The 25,537-nt window shown below is 42.2% G+C and overlaps 2 protein-coding genes across 3 annotated transcripts in view; one reads left to right on the forward strand and one right to left on the reverse strand.

The window, feature by feature from the left end:
• Positions 1-15,331, forward strand: part of bmp2k (BMP2 inducible kinase) — a 47,291-nt gene extending 31,960 nt beyond the window's left edge. Inside the window, exons 11-16 of one of the 2 annotated variants that reach the window (XM_076731634.1) lie at positions 174-364; positions 481-645; positions 2,058-2,326; positions 2,537-2,706; positions 3,212-3,331; positions 11,126-15,331. In XM_076731634.1, coding sequence (XP_076587749.1) covers positions 174-364; positions 481-645; positions 2,058-2,326; positions 2,537-2,706; positions 3,212-3,331; positions 11,126-12,549 — 2,339 coding nt within the window. In that variant the 3' untranslated portion in view covers positions 12,550-15,331. The remainder of the gene's footprint in view (positions 1-173; positions 365-480; positions 646-2,057; positions 2,327-2,536; positions 2,707-3,211; positions 3,332-11,125) is intronic. The other variant, XM_076731635.1, reaches the window with a different exon arrangement.
• Positions 15,332-15,380: 49 nt separating this feature from the next.
• paqr3a (progestin and adipoQ receptor family member IIIa) lies at positions 15,381-25,278 on the reverse strand. Its single transcript, XM_076731637.1, has 8 exons — positions 25,105-25,278; positions 23,967-24,198; positions 23,446-23,608; positions 22,116-22,271; positions 19,274-19,471; positions 18,763-18,853; positions 18,288-18,471; positions 15,381-17,945 (listed from the first exon to the last, which is right to left on the reverse strand). The coding sequence occupies exons 1-7, from the start codon at positions 25,163-25,165 to the stop codon at positions 18,329-18,331; spliced, it is 1,044 nt and encodes a 347-aa protein (XP_076587752.1). The 5' UTR covers positions 25,166-25,278; the 3' UTR covers positions 15,381-17,945; positions 18,288-18,328.
• Between the last annotated feature and the right edge of the window lie 259 nt (positions 25,279-25,537).

Below are 25,537 nucleotides of genomic sequence, written 5' to 3' on the forward strand. Positions count from 1 at the left end.
GACTTCACCAACTACAAAATGTCCTTGAACTTGCTTAAAGCATGTGTCAGGCTTTCAGTTTTACAGTTAACTTATGTTGATTTCTGTGCTCGATATGTTGCTCAAAGTAATAAATCCATCAACTGTGTGATATTAGGCTGTATAAATAAAAGTGACTTGACCTGTTCACTCAGCCCCCACCCCTGGCTCAGGGCAGCCATCTGTGCAGCCCCAGCCCAGCAGTCAGCAGCACAGAGTCCTGCAGCAGCTACAGCCTGGTGATCTGCGTCTACAGCAGCTACAACAGCAACAGCATCACCACCACCAACAACAACAAGCACTGCAGCAACAACATATAAATGCTCAGCAACTCCAATACCTCCAGGTGCGTCCGTCACACTCACACAAACGCGACACACCGTTGTAGAAGTCATAGTCAATCCTTGAATCGTCACCAAGAGAAAATGCTAAGATTTTTAATTTCTTTACAACCATCCTCAGTACCAACAGGCTGTGCAGCAGTCCCTCCAGCTTCAGCAGCAGCAGCAGCAACAGGCCCTCCTCCAGCAGCAGCAGCAGCAGCAGCAGCAGCAGCAAATGATGATGCAGCCAATGTACCAGCAGCAGGTTGCCCAGGCCCAGGCCCAGGCTCAGTATGCAGCCATGGTGAGTTCTATCAGATGTCTGAACCAGGCATCAAAGTGGCCAAAACTTGAATTTGATTTGCTGTCTGTGCTACAATGGACATCCATCAAATTGAATTTGCTTTTGTTTGCATTCAAGTCCATTTGAGCATGTGAGGGTGCTTCTAGCTGACAGAATTTCAGAGCAGAAGATTTTATCCAAAACTGCAATAAATAGTTTGAGCAAATGACAGCGAAACACATGGAGACGCAGCATGAAATAACACAGAGCTGAACATTTCATTTAATGTCAGAATGCCCTAAAATTGCTCTCTCTGTTCCAAACACTGGCAGCCAGTCGGTTTCAGTCGAATCGCTTCGTGTCTGTGCCAAGCAGCATTGGAAGCAGACGCTCAAACTTCCTACTGACTCTGTCCAAATATTCAGAAAACTAGTATTTATGCAGCTACTGAATCAAACACACAAACACAGGTCCTCCAAATGCATACTGTCAGGGCGGCGCAATTTTTAGTCTCTTTCCCACGGAACGCGTACCATCTGTTTTATTTCAGAGGCAATCTGGTCTGAACGAAGCCACAAGGGGATCGAACAGAGGGTGAAATCGAGCAGTTTCCTCTGTGTTGCATCCCGACATATGAAGCAGTTCACAAGCAGGGGAAGAGAGCACCTCTCAGAATTACTGTTTTTATTCCCGAGATACCTGCTAACTGTTTAAAAACAGCATTTCCTCTGTGAGCTTAGACCTGCCCCCTATTGTGGTGAGGAAGCTTTGCTAAGTGACTGCAAATGTGTAATATGGTGTGATGACATCAGATCAACTTTATTTGTACAGAACCGTAAAAGCACAACAGTGGTGTATTTATGTTCAAATAATCCACACAGTGCTGCTAGATTGTGTATGTGAACTTAGTCCCTGAACAGTACTGCTGGATCCAAGTTAAAATGGGGTTTGTGACTGCAGATCTTCAAAAATAAGAAATATTTTGTGTTTTTGAATGTTTACCTAATGGAGAAGGAGCCTCTTTGATCCAGTCAAAGTCAGATATCTGCTAAGGGATTTTCTAAGGAGCTGTTGGAGACCAGTCCGCAGCAAAAGAACTGAATGCTCTAAATGAATGCTAATCTTGCTCTGCTTCTGATGGATGTGTAAATAGGCGACCAACTGTTGACATATTACCCATAATAGCTGATGACATGCTAAGACTATTTATCAGTCAGCTTGTTCTGGAGTTTGTGGCCAAGAAAAATCAAACCTATGTGCTATTTGACTTTCATTCCTTCATCCCTCCCCTCCACTGTGTCCCCAGCTTTCCAAATCCAGAACTGGTTTCTAACAACATTTCATCATCTCGTTGCCATCACTGTGCGCCATGAAATCAAAGGTCCGTCCCTCATTCCCTTCCCCTTCTTCTCCTTCTCTTCCTTCCTTAACAGCTACACCATTACCAACAGGCTTTTGTCCAGCAGCAGCAGCAACAACAACAACAACAGCAGCAGCAACATCATCAACAACATCAGCATCAACAGCAGCAGCAGCAACAACCTCATCCCGCTCAGCAGCCTCTCCCCTTTATGTCCTCCCCTCTTGAGTTCCAGATTCCACTGGGTTCCTATAATGCGACCACGCCCACTGCTGGAACTGGAGCTGGAACTGGACAAATGGGGGGACCATCACCTGTGGATCCGTCATACACTAACCCCAGGTAATGTGTGGGAGCCTGATCTTTGAGATTTGTGAGCATGTGTGTCAGCCTCAGGAGTCTTCAGTAGAGCCCAGCTCTCCCCTGAACTTTAGGATTTTGGTTTTAGATATTCTGTTACAGCCTTACTGACCTGTCACCGTAATAACGGAGATGTGTGCCAGAGGTGAATCCAGTCCTTAACAGGTTATCACTGTTGTACTGTCTCCACAGTAGAAACCCCCTGCTTGCTTCAGATGGAATCACGCCACCTTCTCAGAGCTGCAACAGCACAGTCAGTAACCCCCCGGATATGTCTGGCTGGAACCCTTTCGGAGAGGACAACTTCTCCAAGTTGACAGAAGAGGAGCTGATCGACCGGGAGTTTGACATGCTCAGAGCAAGCAAGTGACCCTTTCTATATCTCAGAAGATTTCGGTGAAATTTAATGGAAATTATTTGTATTAATGCACATTTAGATTTTTTAAACATTTCTGGACAATGCACCTTGGGGAATTTGTTTTTGGCGTTTTTCCTATTTTCTTATGAATGGCTAATAATGCATTTTCTGAAAAGAAAGAAATTTTGGCACGTATATCCCATGATTTTCTATTACTATGTTGCCTCTGAATGATTTTTAGTTCAGTATACATTGTCATAACTGTGTTCGAGTTTATACAAATCAATAGAACGAGGCATTTGACGAAGTTTCTCCTGTGGCGATCACAACAGGATACAGCATATTTTGTTAACATCTCCAGTTGTCTTAAGTAGAAAATAAACCATTCCTTAATTCCATATTTACTTTGTGTGTATGTGTTCAGAGGTGCGTGTGGGTAAAAGAACCTTGCCTCAGTGTCATGATCTAGATGATCTAAGTATCTCCCCTCTGTGACCTCCTACATACAGAGAAGCCAGTGGAGAGAACAGCCAGTGTGGAAACAGACCGACTGCAGCCTGCTGCCTCCACTGCCAAGCCCCTCCCATCAGAGGACCTGTTCGGATCAGTCCCTTTTGTGGCCAGCGCAGGCAAGTCTTAGAGGAGTCTCTACCGTGAGGACCCAACACTGTGGAGCCACCTGCCCCCCCCTTCCCCCCGCCTCCCCCCTCCCCATCCCAAATATTCTGTTCCCACCTGGCTTCCTGTCAGGAGCTCCTTTGCCACACAGACCCCACGGTGGGCCATTAGAAACCAATGATCAGTCAGATTTCTGTTGCATTTCCCAGTGTCAGTCGGCAGATTAGTTGTGCTTCTGTTGTCAGTATAAAATATTATGAAATGGTGAGCTGAGCTTCCTGTACTTCTGCGACTAAATTAGGAAGAAAAGCAGGAATAGCAGGTGCATCGGTGAAGTGGTATAAGCACTTTCTGAATTCACTGCAGTCAACTCTGGCTTTGACAGGGCTTCCTAACTGTCCTGCTGTAACAAACGTTTATGCAGGTCAGCTGGAAGAAGTGTCTGAGTGTCCTCTACAGCTCACTGCACGACCCTGCCAGGGTTTGGGGTTACATTCCCCGCCTCGATCAAAATGGCTAGAGCAAGGTACTAACGCATAGGCGTCTCACTATGTGGGCTAAAGAAGAGGTATTTAGTGTAAAATTACAATTTATTTCGTGCATAAAAAAGAGCAAAAACTTCCAACTCACTGTGTCCAACAAGGAACACAGCTGGATCAAGTTGCTGTAGTTACATCGGCACTCAAAGCAATATGAAGACAACAAAGCTTAAGTGACAACTTGCCAGCATAAAGAACATGACACATGGTTGGTACTAATAAGGGCTGAGCGATGTCAAAATGTCACAGTGATATACACCATAAATGTAGCCGTCCGTTACTTGTTGAAAAGATCATACATGGACAGGTCATCTAACGAAAAGCTACGGCTTTGAACAAATGTCATGAATCACAAGCACGCTGTTGTCGACTCCTCGTGGCTTCTTCCTGCTGTTCAATTTTGACTTGTAATATTGGAGCTCCGTGTGCAGCAAACATTAATACAATCCAGCTGCACTGCTCCTCAGTGTTCAGCCAGTGTTTAACACAGCAGTGTCTTAAAGATAGCTGACTGTGTGTCAGACTGTTGGCCTCTTTCATTGTATTTTGGGTTCATTAATTAGTGGATGTTGCTTTTGGAATCTGATGTTACATGCCCGATCCACCCCTGCCAGTAATGATTTTTCATGCTCTTTCAACGTATATTGAAGCTTATTTCAGCTCCAAGCTGTACAAAAAGGCTTGTGATAAATTTGCAGTTAGTCTTGAGCAAATGAGCATACATCAAACTGAAATGACTCAGACCCATGACATGACTGTCAGATGATTCCTCCAAACTCTGATATCTGGTGCGCTAATGATCCGGGTGTCAAACCCATCCTCTTCAGGCTTGTTCAGGACATTATAAGTCCTTCATCCTAATTCAGCTCTCATATCACGATGTTGCATACAGTGTGTGTCAAATACCAACTTAAGCCAAACATTGCTCAGCCCTGGTACTAACAAACTCCAGTTGGGGGGAGAAAAGACAACACTTGAACTTCCAAAGTTGTGGCTCTTTGCCATTTGTTTACATTAACACCATCGACCCTCTTCGGCCATTGAAACTGCAATGCAAAGATTCCTCACTAATTGCAAAATGTTTTTTTTTTTTTGTTTTGTTATAGCTGTGACGAAGCCTCAAATGTTCTCGTGTGGACTGTGCACTTTACTGTGGAGGCCGATGTTAACATCCACTCAAATATAACCTGATAATTAGTTGTCATTTGGCTTAGTTAACCAGTCAGTCTGCATGTGGTTCAACCCCGACACGGATCATAGCCTTTGTATAACAATGTGAATATCAAAGTGCAGTATTCCTACATACATGACATCAGTGGCAGCAATAAGCTTCTGTGCCTCTGTCCTCTTCCTGCTCCTAAATGTGAATTGGTTACGTTTTGATAGGCAATTTAGAAATGCTGTTTGTAACTCATAGACTATATTTAAAGATGAACAGTATCAACGCTACAACACATAGAGATTTTCTAGAGGAGAGTGAGAGTAGACTTTTTTTTTTTCTACAGTAAGCTCATCTCTTGTGTCTTTAAACATGCAGGCTTAATGCAAGTCCAGTGGCTACAGTTTAGAGTAGAATAAGACAAGAAAATGATGCAATATAACCCTCTAAGCACTTGAATGTAGGTGTGGAAATATTTTACTGTCTTCACTTGTCACTTAATGGATATAAAATTCTATTCGAGTTCAAATTGGATCACACGAAAAACCAAAAAAAGAAAAGAGAAACCAAACAGGTTGAAGGGACTTTTGTACTGAATTTAGAACCCAGAGAGGTCAAACCCACTGTGCTGGGACTGGGTGTCGTTCAAACAGGCTGGCATGAAAAAATTTGCAACTAATTTTTGATCAGCCTTTTAGCTTCCTGTGTTTTTAGCATCAGTGTGTCAGTTGGTTTATTTAGGTTCCAGATGTTAAATATTCATGTGCTAACACACCGCTGGCAACTTTAAAACCACCTTCTCATGACCATAAATCGCTTGGCTTTTATTTTCTGTCGTAGTATCCCCGTGTCCTTTTGGGTGAGCTACAACAGCCGTGTTTGATCAGCTGTCAGTGTTTGTGGTCCAGGTGTCTCAGAGGCGGAGCTGCTTTAATTTCTCTATTTAAAGTCCATCCTCTCAAGCCATTTCACCTTTTTACTGTGCTTCTGTCTATGAAGTGGTCCTACACAATGTCCGTTTTTGGACTTTTCCTTAATAAAAGTAGATAATTATGAGAGTAACTTTGCGAAATCTTTGGTATGAAACCACGATGCGGGACAAATCCTCTAATTAGAGCGCTTTGGTGACCAAAGAAAGCCTGCGTCAATTTTATGATTGTTAAAAATTTAGGACGAAATTCTTGTGACTGCTGCTGTGACCCACATCTACATACCAACCAATCAGGATGCGACATGAAGTGGCACAGAATACACTGGCTGATGCAAGCCGAAAACTTTTCTCTCACACGTTGTCCCGTTTACATCGTAGCACCATGACTGAGACAGAAAACGTTTTTCAGGCTCCACCCACCAACGGTTAACTCAACCAATCCAGAGCAGCTCTGCCTCTGACCGCCGTCCGGTGAGAATTGCACATTATCTGCAATTGGTTCTACATTTTACAGCACTGTCTCATTTTATGCAGACTCAATGATTTTAAACAAACTCTCTTTTCTATTGTGGTCTTGTGTCGGCCAGCTACCATGCAAGCCAGGATAATGGCAGTCAAGTTGCTGGCGGTGTGACTGCACATTTTGATTGAACGCCTCTCTTTATTTCAGTTATTAAACATCACCCGTGTTTAGAATTGTAATGGCTTCTTTTCTCGTGGAACTCCTTTGGTTTCCATTTCTAGATACAAAGTGCCTTTGTGTGGCATTTTTATTTACCTGACCAACAATGCTGACAGAGATTGTTTTTTCCCCAAAAGTGATTACAGAAGAATTCCATTTTTGTCTCAGATGACATTTCACTGAAGAATAAATATTGTTTAGTGAAATTGAACTTGTTTTCCTCCATGTCCAAAGTTTCAATCACAGGAAATACATGAAAACCAGCTGGCAGGTAAATGAAATGTATCTGTGAGTGTAACTCTCAAGCCTTTCAGGACACCAGCTAACAGCCAGAGACATCTTATCAGAAAGTGTGTTAGCTGGTAAAACACTGGAGGCTGCTGAGCAAGTTCCCCTGCCCTGTTATTCCCACATAATGTAGATACGCGTCATGAGACTGATACAACTTGGTACTCTAAACTGTGTTGTTTTCTTTGTTGAACACAGCTGGCTGATGGCACATTCAGTAGTGTAAATGTAAATTGTGCTGAAAGGAATGCTTGATGAGAGTGTGCTGATGATTTCTGTCAAAATGAACTTTTTTTAAACATATCCATACAATCCTAAAGGGCTGTATGTTTGTTAATCCTCACTGTGCTGCTGTTATTCCGCCTTAGAGCAGCAAGTGAGAAAGAGTCCCATCTCAGTCATCCATGCAAACATGAATCATACACAGTTTTGTACAAATATATTAACTGGTAAAGTGTAATTCATATGTTTAGCTGAAGGTAAGTTTGGAGCACAGTTAATGTTGCTTTGATTGCTCTGTTCCACGTCATGTCTCCGCTCATCTCACCGCCTGCTTTTATTGGGCCTTTGTGGAAAAAAGCGTGCTTCATTTCAGTTCAGTTTCTTATTTTATTTGCTTTGTTTCGTTTCATTTTTCATTCAGTAAGACAGCCATACTCAGAAACATCTTGTTCATGTGTATTGGTGGATGGATCTATAGTTTGAAAAGGTGAACCATCAAAGCCAAAAAGAAAAGTGAAAGGGATGACAAGAGCCATTAACTGCACTTTATTTTCTTTTTTAAAGTGTGAGATATCATCCCAGGACTTTTGGGATAAACTAGCAAACATAGACCTTGAATATGTTGTTATCTATTGTTTACATTTGCAAGTTTTTGTGTTTTTGCCTCTCTGTCTCGGGGTTTGATTTCCCCCTTTCTTAGTATTTTTTGTCAGCTTTACGTCCTGCTAGCAGCCACAGAACAGATCTCTAAAACTTTGGGAACTTTTTATTTGAAGTCATTCTCATTAGAAGTGTTGGAAAATGCCACCGTTTTAGTAACACTCGATATCAGCAGCTCCTGGTACCGCTCCTGCAGAAAGAATCAAACCTATAGATCAAAAAATTGTCTTATACATATCTTGTTTTTTGCAACAGACTATGTAAAAGGTCCTGTATCATACTGTGAGTGTGAATGTATTTCTTTATAGAATGTTACTGATAAATAAAAAACATTCAAAATCAATACTCACTTTGGTTCCTTTTTTATAGCTCTTTAAAGTATTGGAAAGTTAAGAGTCTCTCCACCACTACACCACGTGCAAGATGTTCCTGTTGTTAACATGGCTGTCTTTGTTTTGAGCTCTCTGTCCAGTTACAACTCACAAAATGAAACAGATTTTCATGTGCTGTAGGGAAGGTGATGGTCCCGCACAGACAGACGGGCGGGAAACATTAAAACTGCTTCGTTCACGTTAAAGCTGTGATGGCGATAAACCAGTTCAGTGTGGTAAATCTAAGTTTGAACATTTTCCCTTGGCTTTATTTGACCGTTTTTCCCTTCAAATACTTTATAACAAGGACCCACTTAGAGGTTTCATGACCTCATTTGGATGACCTGAAGTTCCTCATGTTTATCTCGAATTGAACACTGATTGTTTGCTTGTGTTATTTCATTTGTGCATTATTTGTAACACATGATCAGTTACAGATGGCTCGTTCAAGTAGAAACATCAGACTGTCTTTAAGAGTGTAAAGAAGTAACTGTAACTGGAAGACACAAAATGCTCAAAGTGAGTACACCTCATATTAATACTGTCAATCATGACAATCATGTTAATTGATCAAATAAACAAAGGAGCTTGTTAACTGCAGTAAACAGTCTGCTCGAAAATAAATCCTCTGTCGTCCATGTAATGATGTACTGTAGAGTGACGTGGTAGTGAAGTATTTCTCTCCTTTGCCAAACCTTCTGTAAAAGTATGAATCCTCCGCGGTGATGTGACCCCCAACAGGCTGATAATTCATTCATTTTTTTAATCCATCTAATCCTCTTATTCAAGCCTGAACAGACAGCAATTCAGTTTACAGACATCTAGAATAATAAGCTGTCTCAACCACTTCACACATACGGCATCTTCATCACACTGATTTCACACTGGTGTCATGCACATTGTTGCAAGTCATCTTTTGACTGTTTGACCCTTCATTCCTCTCTGGAACACAGATCCTCCTCTGTGTCAAAGTAAAAACAAATCAACCTCAGCTGAAAAGTTGATTCATTTCCCGCAGTATGTTTTAGAATAAAACCATATGAATTAGATTTGTTGTAGAAACTGATGTGGGGAAACGAGCAGTTCTCTCAGACAGCAGTGGATTTTTCATTCAGTGTGGGTGTGATGAGGACATTTGTTGTTTATTATGCATTTATTTGATTTCATGTTGATGCATTACAGCCACAATGGCATGTAATTAAGAGCTCAACTAATGATTGTTTTCCTGAATGATTTATCATTGAATCTATAAAATATTCCCCCAACAAAGTCAAATAAGTTCCCAAAGATCTTAAATAGTCATCTTCAAATTTATGTTTTTATCAGACCAACACCTCCAGAGGCATTTAATGAATCAATTTTACAATTGTGGGATGACACAGAATAGACCAAAATAGTTAATTTAACACTTGAGAGGCTGAAAGGATGTTTAGCACTTGCTTCTTGATTCAGTTTTCTAAATCTGTTGATTCATTTTCTGCTGATTAATTCATTACTATTGTTATTCATGATTTTGACCCTCAGTGGGAGCTTTGTCCTCCCTGTAGTCAAATCAGCTATTATTATTATTAACATTGTACTGTGAACAGGACTGTTATGTAGTAAAATTAGTCATTTGTTTTTATGATTCAGAGTCACTCACTCTTGAATCTAATCAATCTAATCAAATCTGCAGCTTCAAATCAATCTCCGTTCCGCAGTAGTTGTTGCGTGAGGAAAGAGGCTTCTCTAAGCTCCCGCCTGCTGTCGCACATTTCTAACAGATTTTATCTTCCATCAGACAAGAGAACAATCACATGCATGTTTTCACCACTTATTTGTATCTTTAAGAGATCAGACGCAGCGTGTAATCCTTCAGCTTTTACCCAAAGGAACATCGACAAAACAAATCTGTGTGTCAGTCTGTCATCTTCTCTCGTGATTAAAGATGGTGTGAGATTGTCTCACTCTGAGAGGTGAACATGATTGCGAGTTGTAATCTGGGACCAGTCAGGCGGAGCGAACAGATGCAGAGCACCTCGTGTTTCCTGCATTAATATGTTTTATTTCAGAGACTTTTTGTCTTTTTTTTTTTGCTTCCTTGTTTCATTTATCAACAACAAAGCTTTTGGCTAATCTGTCATCAAGTCCTGCCAGTTTGGATGGTTGAAAACGTTGAGAGGTCTCCATTTTTGTGTTCACAGCAGGGGTCTTTTCTCTGCTTTCTAATGTAGAGCTTCCACTAATAGGGAACATAAATTGGCTCTTTGTGTATGGCACAATTTACACAATTTATTTTCAATATAATTGGAGACTATCCACTTGCTAATTAGGCTAATATCTGAGTTGTCATTACGCAAATCTCTTGGAAATACATTTACACAAGGCACAGAGTTTTCAGCAAATGCCAAATTTGTATAAGAATTTATAGAAATGCAGGAGTAATTGCAGAACAAAGCTTTATTTAAGTCGAAAGGAAGTGAATGACAGCTCAAATCCTTTCACCAAGAGATTTAGATTTCAAGCAACTTTGTGGATCTTGAAAAGCTTGGTGTCTCATTTCTTCTGCCTCTAAGCCTGCTCTTCTTATTGCAGGGTCAGAGTAGAGAAATCAGAGCAGCTTTAAGACCATATTGAGTTTTGTGAATTCTCCTTCACTGCTCCTTCTGCTTCAATATTGGACAAACTGTTTGGAAGTCCGCAAATACAAATCCTAACGTAAGCCAAGTAATCCTGATTTCAGTAATGCCACATATTACAGAGGTGAATGGGGCCGCAAGACGTTTTTAGAAAATGAAAACTTGTACTTGCCATCAAGATTGTCCTTCTGTCGCTCATCTTGTTATTTATAACATCAAACTGAAAAACATCTGGATGGATCTGAGGTTAAAACTTGAAATGCACATTCAAGAGATTATTAAAAATACAAGAAACACTGGTAACATCTTTAACTCTTTGTGTTCTGTGTCTGCAGGTACCGATGTGACAAAGACTGAGCAGACCAACGAGGAAGTCAGTGTTTCTGCCCACATCTCAACCACTGCAGAGGATCTGCAGCCAGTGGCGGCCAAGGAACACAAACCAGGTAAAAAGAGCAACAGCAGACCAGGTGAAGAGTCGGACAGCGACTTTGAGTCTGACCCTCCTTCACCAAAAAGCAGCGAGGACGAAGAGCTGGAGGAGGAAGAAGGCCTGAACAGTGAGCACGGTGAAGACACTGAGCCAGAGAATATAGGACAAAGGCCACTGCTGATGGACTCAGAAGAAGAGGGAGAGGAGGATGAAGATAAACACAGCTCCGACTCAGACTATGAAGCCAGCAGGGTCAAGAGCCGCTCAAAGAAATCTCCGGCCAGTAAAGCAGCTGCCACCAGAAGTCGTCCTGAGGAGGATTCTGGCATGACTCTGATCACCCCTCCTGAGTCGCCCAGTGGAGCGAGAGCTGCTCCAGCTGTGGATGCTGTGGATGTTTTTGGTGCTGTTCCTTTCCTCGGAGGAGCCTCGCCTGTCAGGCCTCCAGAAAACTTGGACATCTTTGCCAAGGCACCTTTCAGACAAGTCAGCCATGAGGAGAGAGCTGCCGACGAGTTTGATGTTTTTACCAAAGCACCGTTCAGCCGGAACCTCTCCAAGCCAGGCAAGAGTGGCAGTGATGTTCCCATTGGCCAAACGCCGCCAATTTCCCCTGATGGCATTGACATTTTTGGCTTCTCCCCCTTCCAGCCAGGCCCCACCGAACCACCTCCCACCACCTCTAGAAGTGCAGAAGATATCTTCCGGAGGTCTTTTGAGGAGTCAGCCAGCCCTCAGCAACAGAGGCTGAAGCAGCGCAGCCTCCAAAAGCTGTCATCACGCCAGAGAAAAACCAAGCAGGAGGCCACAGCAGGCGGCAGCAATGGCAAACGCCACCATGGTACGCCAACTGGAGGGCGCAAGACCAACAAGCCAACTTACCGCACTCCCGAAAGAGTCCGCAGACACAAGAAGGTTGGCCGAAGAGACTCACAGAGCAGCAATGAGTTCCTTAGCACCTCTGACTCTAAAGAGAACATCAGCGTTGATATCACCATGGCTGAAGGAAAAGACAAAGGAGCTCTGCCAGCAGACGAGGCTCTTTTAGACCCTTTTGGAGCCAAACCTTTCCACCCACAGGACGGCAGCCGGCACGGCCAGTATCAAGGACTCACTGACAGCAAGAGCGACATGGGCACAGCCAATGGAAAGTCCTGGACGGGCTCTCTTCATGGTGCTCTTGGAGAAAGCAGAACCATGGATGATTTTGGGGCAGTGCCCTTCACAGAAATGGTCATCCACAGCGGACCTCAGCAGCAGCCACCGCCTTCACAGCCGCTGGAGCTTGACCCATTCGGAGCTGCACCTTTTCCCTCGAAGCAGTGACTGTCCATGCATCGACCCACTCTGCCAATTGCTGTTAAATAACCCCTGAGCTTCTTTTGGCTTGGGAACATCTTCAACCAATCATGAAACAACAAGCTAACAATGTCCTAATGCGTCATTTTTTTAAGAACATTTTAGTACATCTCTCAGTTTCAATAACACCTAAATCCTGTGGAGTGTGAGTGATGTTTCCACGTATCTTTCAGCTGTACCTGTTTGCTGAGAAGCCTTTAATGCTGCATCTTAACGCTTCTAAAGACGTTTGAACCGGGAGAAATGGAAAACCCACTCGAAAATCGTACTGTGATTATAAGCTTAATGTTTGATTGCTTGACTTGCTGCAAAAAGCTCTATGGCCTGCCTTCTGATCTACCAATATGTTTTTAAGCACCACAAAGCCTTATCTGAGCTGGGCTCTGCCTTGCTGCACAGTACCTCGGAAACCATGACATAGTCGGCCTGCTTTGGCCTTTCATGTTGGTGGAATCATTTGGGAGTTGACCTTAACCACTTTGTTTTGTCCTCACTAGACTGTTCTCTATGCATTATTTCACAGTAGTCTTTATGCAGCCAAGTGTGGCTGTCATTTGTGTTGCGTTACACATTGAATACTAGAAGGGATCTAATTTTATTGTACTTCCTTAAAAAGTTGGACCTGTTAATTGGGCAGGTTTGAATTTAGGCTCTTAACTGTTTTCCTTTTTTCTAGCAGGAAACTTCAGTGTAAGTACTGTCAACTTTCTTTTTATTAAGATACAACTCAACACATTCTGTTAGAAATACGAAATAAAACATAAAGCCACATTAGATCACTAGTCTAGGTTTGAGTTTTAAGACCTTTGACCCCTACAGAAACTCGCAAGCTGTACTGCTATTTTCTCAGCAATGAACATGCTCCTGACATTAGATGGATTAACATTTTCCAAGTATGTCATGTTTAAAAATAAGTGGGAACTGCACCTTCATTCAAAGGACAAGGCTGGTAGTGTTCCATACATTTTGTTATTGTCAACAAATCCCATGAAAAAACCAAAGCCAAGAGTGTCAGTTAGCCAATCTCTCATTACTTTCTGACTTCTTGACCCCGTTGATGGCTCTCAGCCTCAAGCCCATTGGTTCCTACTGAAGACATGTGGTCACTTTGTTGCTGAGAGATTGATACTCACATATCTAGGAAGCTGCAAAGTTATAAAGCTACAGTCAGGAGACCGGTAGCTTAGCTTAACATAAAGACGGGAACTGGGGGGACATGGCTAGCCTGACTGTGTCTGGAGCAGTGTCGTCTTCGTGTCCCTCTGGTTTCCTGGCAACCTAAAGGCGATGACAAGAATCCAGGGAGTTACGGCACTCAGCCAAGACAAAGCTAAGAAACACAACAACAAACAAGATTTAATGGATTTTGTCACAGTCGGACCGAGCTAGGCTAGCTCCCTACTACCTGCCTCCAGTCTTTATGCTAAGATAAGCTAATGGCTTCATGTTGAAAGGATATATGTGACACAGGTATCGTTCCTCTCATCTAACTCAAGAAAGAAAGCAAATGTCACTGAAGTCAATCAAGCAGTAATGAATGAGGAGGAAAGGTTCATTTGTTATGGACTATGCCCCACTGGTTTGCTTTGGTGCAGCACAACAGTGTGTCTGGGATTTAGTCACTTTGTGTTTGGTCTTTTCATGGTATTTGTTGACAATAACAATGCGGTATAACACCGGTTATTGTCTAAAATTTAAATCCTGAAGATTTCATTCCTGGGTGATCTGGTGACACCTGAAGTTACTGGTGGTAACAGCAAGTGCAGTTTAACACTACAAGTTCCAGAATTCAAGGGGCAACAGAACAAACTATTGTCGTATAAAAAGAAAAGTCAAGGAGTAATTGGCCTTTTTCCATCATTCTGTGAGCTACCTTGATCTGTTTTCTGCTGCTCACAGCATGAGTCCACAGACACAGGGTGCAGTGAGAGGAGTTTGTTGCCTTGCTGAGAAGTTGGAGGTGTGCAGCCTGCAGCTCTTCATCGAACAGCTCACTGTGGCTGCTCCTTCTTGTTCCACTACTCCCTGATCCGCTGTCAAAGAATGACAAAAGTGACCGTTGTTTTGTTTAGGAGATGCAATTTTGATGAATGAGAACGGTCAGTGACAAACACTTTGCATTTCCTGTAACTACTTCATAATAAAAGTCGGCTTGTGTTAGACAGTTAAATGCTTTAAAGGTGAAGCTGCAGCAGAAGGAAATGTTTGCATTAGCAGCAACTTAATACAGCATTTGTTTTGGGGAATGTCACCATTGACACCCCGTTAGTAATACTGCAAATATATGAATATTGTAAGACTTTCCTCAGTGGACAATAGGCTCAGCCGCCATTGTGTTAACTCATTCTGCATTAGAGTTAACAGACAGACATTTAACTGAAAATCTTCAAGATTATAACATTAACAAAGTCTTTCCACTGCTGAATGTGAATTGACGTATTCATAAAGGGAAAAACCAGGCCAAAAGAGGAAGCTGCCAATGAAATCAGGTCATTTGTCTTCATGAATGCATCATTCAGCGCTACATTCTTCCATGAACTCGTTCTCTACATCAACAGCCTTAATCACTGCATTCACCTACGCAACCATTAGTACACTGAATTAAACCTGCAGGTTACTGTGTTTTCACCAGTGGAACCGTTAGATAAAATGACTTTCCATCTTTCTTTTTTTTTTTTCTCCACACAAAGGTAAATCTTGTATTTATCATGCTATACTGCTGTTTGATGCAATAAAAGAATCATCATCTCAGTGCAGCTCGAGGTGGATGCTGTTCAGTGGAATTTCAAACAAAGCAGTTTTAAACATGGTTGATTTTATTTAAAGTCAAGTCCAACGGTTTGATTGCTCAGGTATGAAAAGTCAAGATACAAAATTTCCACTGTTACAAATCGAGTCTTAGACACACAGTTGATGTCTCTCAGCTTATCAAAGAGAAAATGTTTTAGACAAACTATTACAGACAGTAGAGAGCAGGCTCATAATGAATAATTTAAATACCGAACAACAAAAAGAATCTGAAATCTTAACAACAGAGAACATCGGTTTAAAACATACAAACAATAAATATTAGAGCAAAAAAAACCTTTCATTCCAAAATGAGACAGCAACCATTGAACTGGACAGCTACTGTAATCCAGAGATGACAAACAAGTGCTAATGGGACATCCATTAATGTTTTAAGTGTTAAGACTCTTGCTTACAAAGCAAACATCTGAGACAATTTAAGCATCTGTATTTTTAAAGATTTCTTTCCAGCCTGGATGTGCTGCATTTTGGAATGAAGACATTAAAATACAAAACAACAGCTGACCTTTACCATTGCACATCACCCTAAATGAGCTGGAGAAAAAGTACTGTGGGTTATTATATCTAATTAAAAAAAAACCAAAAAAAACACTGAGTTTACAGACAGTGGATAACTCTCTGCAGTTGAGGCAGAAAAAGCTGTTTCCAAAAACAAATTAAAAAAAAAACGCCCAAAAACTAATGCAACTTTTCTGTTGTACAATGAGAGAAAAAGCAAAGTGGTAAACTCATGTGAATCTACAGTTGATAACAGGGCTGCACAGTATAGAGAAAAAATACATTGAATTTGAACTTAAATACATGCAGATTTTTAAAATGTCAAATCAGTGCTTGAATCCTTAAAAACAAAGCTGATGGGTACACTTGAAACAGACAGGTTTCTTAAATCTGTTAAGAGAGAACAGTATAAAACAGGATGTGGTAATCTAAGGAAATTCAGATAGTTTGTTTATGGCCCATTGCTGCTCACCTTCTAACATGTTCTGTTAATACACACTGAGATTCCTCGTTTCTGCAGTGTGGGTGCCGCAGAGCCACAGCACAGATCCACGCAGGCAGCTGAAATGTCTGCTCACTCTGACTTCTGTGGGAAACATTGTTTTCTCTACTGTTCAGCTGCGTGCATGCATCTTCTAGTGGACAAGAAATGAATGTACTTTTTGTACAAGCTGCTAAGTAAAGCTCTGCCAGCATCACTGAACAGTGTGGACATCAGAAGTTAAAAGTTTTGAATTGGGACACGGTTGAAGGCCTGAAAGTCTCAATAGCAGCCCCTAGAGGCCGAGCTGCTCCTCAACACCCAAAAATTCACCAATCACAATTTTCATAAGCCTCAACTTTCACTGGTCAGTGCTGGAAAATAATACTGAGTTACAATATAACAATGGCTTTCTCTAGTAGGTAATCAGGGATTCTGCACAGTAATAAACTTAATTTAGCTCTGAAATAAGTTTGAACACAAGACAACATGAAAAAAAAAAAAACAAACCCAGCAACACTCAGTCCTGTAGCATGAGACACGAACACATCTAGAGTTCACAAGACTTTTCACTACTTGTATTTAGTATAAGTACCTTTCCCCCTCGTGGGACCTGTTGCTTGTGTCACTCAGCAGTATCAGCCAGAAACAGCAACACTGCACATGCTAAAGGACACACAGATCTAACAGGAAACTGGTGAACAGAACATGTTGAGCCTCGCTCAAACAGCAGCGGCTCTGACTCTTTGGTTTTTCTATCTAAACATGGAGTGTGTTGAATGATAATGGGACATTTTTGCTTGTTTTCAAGTACATTTTAACCACAAACAACTTTTAATAGTTTGGAAATAAAAGCAGAAATGATTGTGCTCAGCAGGTGTCAACACTGAACATGCATACTTTAAGAACCGTGCAGAGACATCTAAAACATTCCATTTTCCCTTTTAAGGTCATTAGTCTTGATTACTTACTGGAGGAAGCCTGAAGGCAGTTAACCTACTTTTCAAAGAACGAGCGTTATCATTAACTGGAACTATGTTCAACAATGGCTGGCTAAGAAAGCTTTAAAAAGAAGTGAATCAGCTGTAACCTGGGGGAGAAAGACAACTTGAATACATGATGTTTCATTTACAGGCACTTACAGAAACGTGATCTCTTTATAAAAAAGGAAATGCTACTTGACTAGACGAGATGATTTGAGTCGTCTTTTTTGCAGCTGCATCTTTTAACGTTATGCAGATCTGAATGCAGCCAAATTCTGGAGATAGTCGTTTGCAGAGTTTCCGTGTTTCGTTTTTGAAAAAAACATTAGTTTCAGCCACTGTGACTGTCTACATACGATCACCCAAGAGGTCCCGTTTTACGTTAACATACACTTGACACGTGTCACCTCGCAGCCTAGAGGTCACAGGTCTGACTCTCCTTCACAGAGACTCACGGGTCGGGTGGACTGAAGACACTTGCAGGTGAGACTGTGTCCATCTGTGGTGACACTGAGATGGACTGAAGGCTTGTCCATGGAGTCTCCCTGCCTTCCATCTGTGCATGCTGGAATACGCTGCAGCCAGTCGCTAACCTACAGAGAGCAAGAGAACAGGTTTAAACAATGAGACACTGAAAGAATACAATGATCATTACTCAGACTGCAAGACGAAGCTCATGTAAGAAAACGACTGGGGGCCTCATTCAGTGAGGATCAATGTGACCCAGCACAATGATTCCAAAGCTAAAACCTTTAATATTTCGAACAAGATTTTGCTTCCTGTTTGATAAACATGTGGTAGGACACAAAGTGAGACAGGACACATCACCGTTCATCTACTAATTGTCATATTTTTCTCTCTGAAATGTTTTTTTTGCAGTCATGTAAGATCTCTAACTATTATATATTTAGATTATTGTGGGACTAAGGACTTACAGTTTAGCGGAATCAAGGATCCCAGCGTGCAGAGCAGTGTCCTAGGTGTGTGGGGGGGCGTCGGGGCAGGGCTGGCTGTGCCTGTACGCCATGATGAAGCAGGATGACTGGTGCCACCAGTAAAACATCAGCACCAGCAGCAGGTGCCACACCTGGTGACTGGAGCCCAGGTAGTTCAGCTGACCTGCAGCAGCAGCAGCACAGAGATAAAACCAGAGTCACTGAAAGATCATTAGCGATGTTGAATATAATAGTCTGTACTGTACATAAAAACATATCAACTTTTGATCAAACTCAAAGCTGTCTGACACCTTCCCCTTGAAAAATAAAACTGCAACCATTCCACTGCTTAGTATAACAATATTGGTCATTTCTGATTAGCTGTAGAGCTCTAAGTCGTTCCACACTGCGAGTGAAGAACAGCGACTGAGAGAAGTTGCTCTGGACGACAGAGGAAAAGAAAAAGTGGTCTCACCTGGGAAGTAGCGTTCAGGAACTTTAGAAACATAGAAAATGAGAGCCAATGCAGCGATGAAGTACATGCCCAGGACGCGAGGAACAAAGGCCTGCAGGGAAGAAGATTTATTTAACCGACGTGTTTACAAAATGGAACAGCAGCTACAAAATACCAACAATTCAGCAGGTCAACAAAATATCAACTGATGCAACGAAACACTATCAAAACATCAACTTCTACCTCTGCAGTGTGAATTTTGAGCATAAATAACAGACAGTTATTAGAGGGGCATGTTGTCTAAGAGGGGCATGAGTCGAATTATCAGCAACAGTTGCTTTCAGAGACCGACTGTCGGTACATCTGAGAAGAAAACTGCACACATATTATTACGGTTATTGAACGAGTGCATATTTTCCTCTATGAAAAATCATTTCAGCTTGTAGATGAACTTGGGTTTCACATTAAAAGCTTCACACAGCTCGGCATCATGAATACTGTGTCACTGTGCCACCACTGTGAGCGCGCTCACCTGGACGAGCTCTGAGGAGAAGCCTCCGGTGATGCAGATCCAGTGGACGGTGGGGATGAGGCCGTATCCGGCCACCGAGCAGAAGATGAGCGAGCGCAGCTGCTTCCACTGCTTGCTGAGGTAATGAGGGTGGATCTGAGCAAAGAAGACGGCTAGGATCATGGCCAGGACCGTCACCAGGTACACCTGCCGCCAGTACTGCAGAGACAGGAAGGTCAGAGGTTAAACCACACCGTGTACGCAGATATAAGCACATCACTCCCTCCCTGTTCACAGGGAACACACACACACACATGCTTCTCACGGTTCCTGTGCAGTCAGGACATTTCAAGGCAAATCTCTGTGATTTGACCACCAACATCTAATCCGTCCATGTTTGAGTCCAAGTGGATGTTTCTGCCAAATTTAAAGAAATTCCCTGAAGGCGTTTCTGAGACATCACGTTCAAAAGAATAAGACGGACAAACGGACAAGACAAACTCAGAATGTCTCTGGCCACGACGGTCACCAGCACGGAGGCATAAACGCAGAGCCGTTCAGCAGCGTGAGACAGTTAATGCATTAAAAGCATAGAGAGGGCAGCAGGAGGAAATTAAGGATCACCAGGATGATTTTAAGGCAACTGAAATGTTCATTACAGCATAATATATACACACACTTTACAAACTGGACTACTGACCCTGTTCTGTGTTAATATGTGAGTGAACATGCAGCACAGAATCCCTCTGTTGACATCCATCATCTGTATTTTAAGTCTTGTGATTTATATGATTCATGTGGTTTTTAGCAATGAGCGTTTTTCACCATTTTCTGCTCTTTGATTAATTGAAAAAAATAAGAAAGATGAATAAAGACTAAAAATAACTGCTGAGGCCACAAACTCCTTTCTTTCCCTTGAGGATTTGTTTGTTTGTTTGTCACTTTCTCCCACTTTCTTTTCTTCTTAACACCTAATGTTGTCTGATTTGTATCATTCCATGTATGGCTTCATTTCATTTGCATACGATGATATAACTAACCTCCTCGATAAAACAGCGAAGATCTACACATGTGCTAAAAACAGTCTCCAACTGATCGCAGCTACGGCGCTCGCTGCGACTTAAACTTCTATAAGTAACTGTGCGCAGTCTGGACAGCCTCGTCTCGGTCCCTTCTGTCCGTTTGTGTGGATGCAGGCCTCCGTCCAGTCACACGTCCTCATGTAACGAGTCCTGCTGAATTTCACAGTGAATAAATTTGCACCAGGAACAAGGCCCCGCTCGGCTCCAGCCAATTTTTTTAAGCTCTTCTCCTAACAGACACCATGTTCTCTCCTCCAAATCTGCATCTAAAAGACTCTGACGAGACAAGAGTTTGAATGGCTAAATATAAAAATCAGTTTTTCTTTAGGGACTTGGCTTGCCATCGGAGTGGAGCCACCCAGAAGCGGAGCCCTAGTCTTGGCAAGGACGGGGGGCCCCTTCGCTGAGACAGCTCCCAGACTTGCGAACGTCATATGGTGGGGAACAGGAGTGACGGACCGCTCCGTGAACGCAGCCATCTGGTTTGGGCTGGAGCAGATTTCAGCTGCGTTCTGGGGGCAAAATAACCCGGCGCTTCCAATATGCGGGGGAAAGCGAACAGTAAGGAGCACAGCCAAATACTTCAGGAGTAAAAAAAAATAAATAAATACATAAATCACAGAAAATGAAAAGAGAAGCAACAAGGAAAGGAAAAAAAATAACATGGTGGTGGGCGGCTGGAATAAGGAACTGAACAGGCTTGTGTCATCAGAGGCTGTTTTCCAAACGGCGAGCGCAGCAAAGGTGTCGTGTTGCTTATTCACCAGGAACAATGAGTCAATCAGCAGAGCCAGACTGTGGGCTCTACTTCAGCTTTATTCAATTACTGCTTCTCGGGCCGAGGATTTGAGCTGAAAGTCTCCGGGGAGGACTGCGGTTAGACGTTAAAGCAGCGATAAGTGCAGTGAGGCTCACAGAGGCATCTTTACATTACCTATAATGTGCGTGAAGGAGCCACGAGTGCAATGATAAAATGAGCCTTGATTCTCTGATTACCAATGAAGCAAACACTTCTTTGGTACCAAGTGAAATGTGTCTGTTCTGTATCAAAAACTGTTGGGCACCAAATTATCTGGTCAGATCCACAATCTTGTTAATATATTCTCTGATCAGACAACTCTAAATCAGAAAATTGTCATTTAAAGTTCATTCTTGATCCAGGAAACAGCAGTCTGACAAACTTAATTCTCATCACAACGTCCACTGACTCTGTGTTTCCAAAGCTCTCTCGCCACACTGCATGTAGTTCCATCCACAGAGGAAGTCTGCACAATGTGTCTCAAAGCCTCAGAAACACGGTATGAGCAGCAGTCTGATTCCAGACATCTAAATCACTGTACACATCTCACTGTGTTGTGCTCACTGGCAGCAGTTTCTCCAGCTGGAGACAGAACTGACCAGTCAGAGCTTCGAGGGAGGGATCAACAAAGTCAATGTCGTCTTACTGCAGAGCCTGCTGGAAACTCAACTACACCCATGCAAAACAGCAACAGAACAATGTCGACAAGCATGGATGAGATGGATGCAGCAGTAACTTAAACAACAGCTCTACAATTTTAAAATGTCCTGAATGTTTGTGAATTTGCTGCTTCAGCAACAGTTTTTACCAATAACCTCTATTTTCCCTGCGTGACATTAATAAAGTGTGTTCTGATGTGATGTGACCTGTGTCTATCAAATAAAACAAACAAACAGGTAAATAATACATAAAGTCCCCACACTGGCATGCAGATACTGGAAACTGATCAGAGAAGTGACCAGCAGGCTGAAGATGAACTTACATTATTGCAGTAGAAGGTGTAGAAGACTCCGGGGACGTAGCAGCCCAAAATGCCGATGGATACCCCGGCGTAGTCCAGCGCCATCCAGCGGCGGCTTGTCTTCTCCGAGCGGTGGCAACAGAACAGGTGATAACCAACCGAACACAGCATACACAGCTGAAGATGGAAAGATCCAGAGGAAACAGCAAGGGGAGAGTCAGGCATTATCACAGCAAAGGATGTGATACGCACACCAAGATAACAAGTAGAAAAATATTTATGATTTAACAAGAGGTGTCCTCACCATTTCATCTCAGAATTCTGCCTTTTTTAATAGACTCCTTTTTTTTTTTTCTTCAATTGGACTTGAAGACTCTTGTTGTCAAGCCGAGTCCAGCCAACTGCTGGACTGATTATTTTTGTATTTGTTGACAATAACTGCCAATATTTTGGATCAGGTCTGATGTCCTTCTGTAGCCACTCAGATTAAGGTAACACCATGCAATTGCCACATATTCAGTTTCCAAGATATTTGGCTAGTTTTAAATCAGCACGCTGCTCAACACAACGAGAAACCGTGTAATGCAGCCTGGGATGAAAAACATCATGTAGGATGAGTCCTGCCGAGGTGAAGCTCACGACACGTAAAGATGACAGAAACGTATATTTTGCAATTAATGTTTATTCATTTTATTAATTGAGCAACAAATTGATAGAATCTGTTCCCAAAAAGTGACCTTGTGTGAGTTATGCTTTGTCATTAGATGAATATTTATATTTATATTTATATTTATAGTTATATTTATACCTGGCATCTTTACACTGACATCTAAATCCTTAATCTGTATCTTTCCACACAGTTTCCAGAGGTGAGACGCATTAAATATTGTGTATTAATGACATCAAAGGTGGCAGTTGTGTTGAATCCTACAGCACTGGGAAAAGCTAAACCATAATGTGACACCACAGGCTCAGCCACTCCCAGTTTCTTTCTCTATGTTGACAACTACTTTAGAGGCAGCGCTAAATGAACAGATCAAATGAACAAACCCGACAAGATGATCAACATTTGAGTGCTGCTGCCGAAGGAGAGGCACTATTACTGAGCGCTTGCATTTTAAAATAGTCCACCACACAAAGGGATTTATCAACACTCCATTAACTAAAAAAAAAAACCTTATGCATGCCAGCTTTAGTCTCAACCACAGCACAGCCTCACTGTAATATCAGCTAAGTAATCTACTAATGGGTTTAACAACCCACCAACTAGTCAGGATGTAGGACGACATCCTAACCAGACATTTCAACCAACTATCGCAGCTGAGGTAAGCTGGGAAACTTGGTCCTGTACCTGGAAGCAGAAGAGTCCGATGGAGTAGATGACGTAGTCCTCTCTGGAAGCACCGACGGCCGGCAGCACTGAAGCCATGTTGTACACCCCGACAAAGAAGAAGAGCAGGAAGCCCAACAGATGGCTCCAGATATTCACTGTCTCATTGGACAGAATGAAGAGGCTGCACAGAGGATTTACAAGGATTTAGAAGACGAAAATGCTGATTTAAATAAAAAAAGAACATATATATATATATAAATGCGATAAAGCCCGTAGTGTGAAATATGCAACAGCTAATTTTAAAAAAATCCCTGATGTGACCTCTGGATTTGACTCTGCACCCGGCCTCCCTGAAGAGCGGTCAAGATAAATAATAAAGTAATAATAAACTACAGCTAATCACAAACATGATCACGCAACAAGACTGTTCATCACTGTAGCCATGCAGGCCTGGACTAGGATTTGACTCTGTATTCAGAATATCTCTGTTTTACATACTGAAATCCTGCTGATCCCCTGTTCTGTCCTCTGCTTCTCACCTTTTGATGCACAGCCTGGAGGGCAGGTAGGCTCTGTATCCATCCGTGATGTAGGGGTTCTCCCTCAGAAACAGTGGGATCTGTTCGTAGGTGTACAGTCTGATACCTCGGGGTACCAGCACGGGCCAATACTGATAACCTCCCAGCTCAATGTAGTGAGAAGGCTGGGTGCTCTTCTGGAGTTTCTGAGGCATGGCTGAGCCCGAGGAGTGTGCTTTAGTCAGACCTGAAGCTGTGAACAATAAGTCAGACCCATTTAAGGCTTCATCTTACCTCACAAGTCTTATTATACAGGCACGATGGCTGTGGTTTGTAAGTTTGTACCAGCTAATATGTCAGACCACGTCCAGTGGAGCAGGTACACAAATGACCCACTTACTGAAACTGTATCTTTGATGATGGAAAAAAGTGAAGAACAGAGCAACAATTTACATCAGGCGAAAGTTAGTTTTCTCTAAATATCTCAATATGTCCACATCATCTCTATTAAAAAAAACTAGGCGTGCTAATATCTGGCAGCTAACATTAGTGGGCCGCTGTTAAAGTGCAGCCGCCGATTTATCTTGCATGTAATCTCATGTTACCTGCGTTACCTAAGTTCATCTTATTTAACACCAAACTCCGTTCGGTGATGTGGCAATTTTCGACATTGTGTCCTAACAAATGCACCTTGAACACAGCTCAAAAGTTTTTAAAGAAGCCCCAGGATGCAAAGTTTACCTCAATAAGCACTGTGTACACCAAATAACACTAATCAATGAAGTTTACATTTCTACAAACGATCTTATTCCCAGTCTTTCCCGACCGATACAGCAAATGTTATATTAACAGGTAATGTTACACTGCAGGGCTGCGGTGGGCATTGTATTACAAATTACTGGTGTGATTTTGTTGACAAACAAGCAAGCACATTATTTTAAGCCGGCAATACCCAAATAACCAACTGTACTATGAACTATTTTACGTTAAGTGTTACTATGTACATAAAACTATCTTTAACCCAGTCAATCTTAAAATAACAGAATTTTCAAAGCGGTTTCGCAGCCAGTGGCTAATTACGGCTCGAGTCTGCCTAAACAGGCTACTAGAGGCTAGCTAACATGCTACTTTATTTAGAGCCAAGAAACGACAAACTCACCTTTCAACTTGGTGTATGTGCAGTTTGTGCCATTTTGGGGTTTATAATACGCGCTTCGCATTTGTAAACATGTACTGATCTTATTTTAAAAACAATATAACGCAGTAGTATTCAAGTTTCAGCTACAACATCTTCCAAATCACCAGATACGTCATCAATTATGGACCCCTCTACTGTGGCCAAGGACTGCCTGAGTAAAAAGAGCAGACATACCTGACCGTGCAAGGTAACGGGCCAGACATTTTTTTATTCAGGCCAACTGAGCAAACTCCATCGAAGACCGTGCATAGTTTAAAACCTCAGACTGCCAGGTCACTCGCAGATCAATTTAGTCTTGATTGAATTTATGTTTTAATTCTTTAAAGGGGCACTCCACTAATTTCACACATTAAATGCATCTTACTCATCACAAGGAGCACTACTCAGCCTGCGA

This window comes from Chaetodon auriga, chromosome 5 (genome assembly GCF_051107435.1).
Source record: "Chaetodon auriga isolate fChaAug3 chromosome 5, fChaAug3.hap1, whole genome shotgun sequence".
Taxonomy (NCBI): domain Eukaryota; kingdom Metazoa; phylum Chordata; class Actinopteri; order Chaetodontiformes; family Chaetodontidae; genus Chaetodon; species Chaetodon auriga.

What these genes read in the sequence shown, in the direction of transcription:
- paqr3a (XM_076731637.1), bottom strand. Translation starts at nt 25,165, where the DNA reads ATGCGAAGCGCGTATTATAAACCCCAAAATGGCACAAACTGCACATAC. An exon ending in ACACCTTCTACTGCAATAAT is followed by an intron (nt 19,472 to 22,115) that starts GTAAGTTCATCT and finishes CTGTCTCTGCAG; the next exon opens with TACTGGCGGCAGGTGTACCT. An exon ending in TCTCCTCAGAGCTCGTCCAG is followed by an intron (nt 18,854 to 19,273) that starts GTGAGCGCGCTC and finishes TCTTCCCTGCAG; the next exon opens with GCCTTTGTTCCTCGCGTCCT.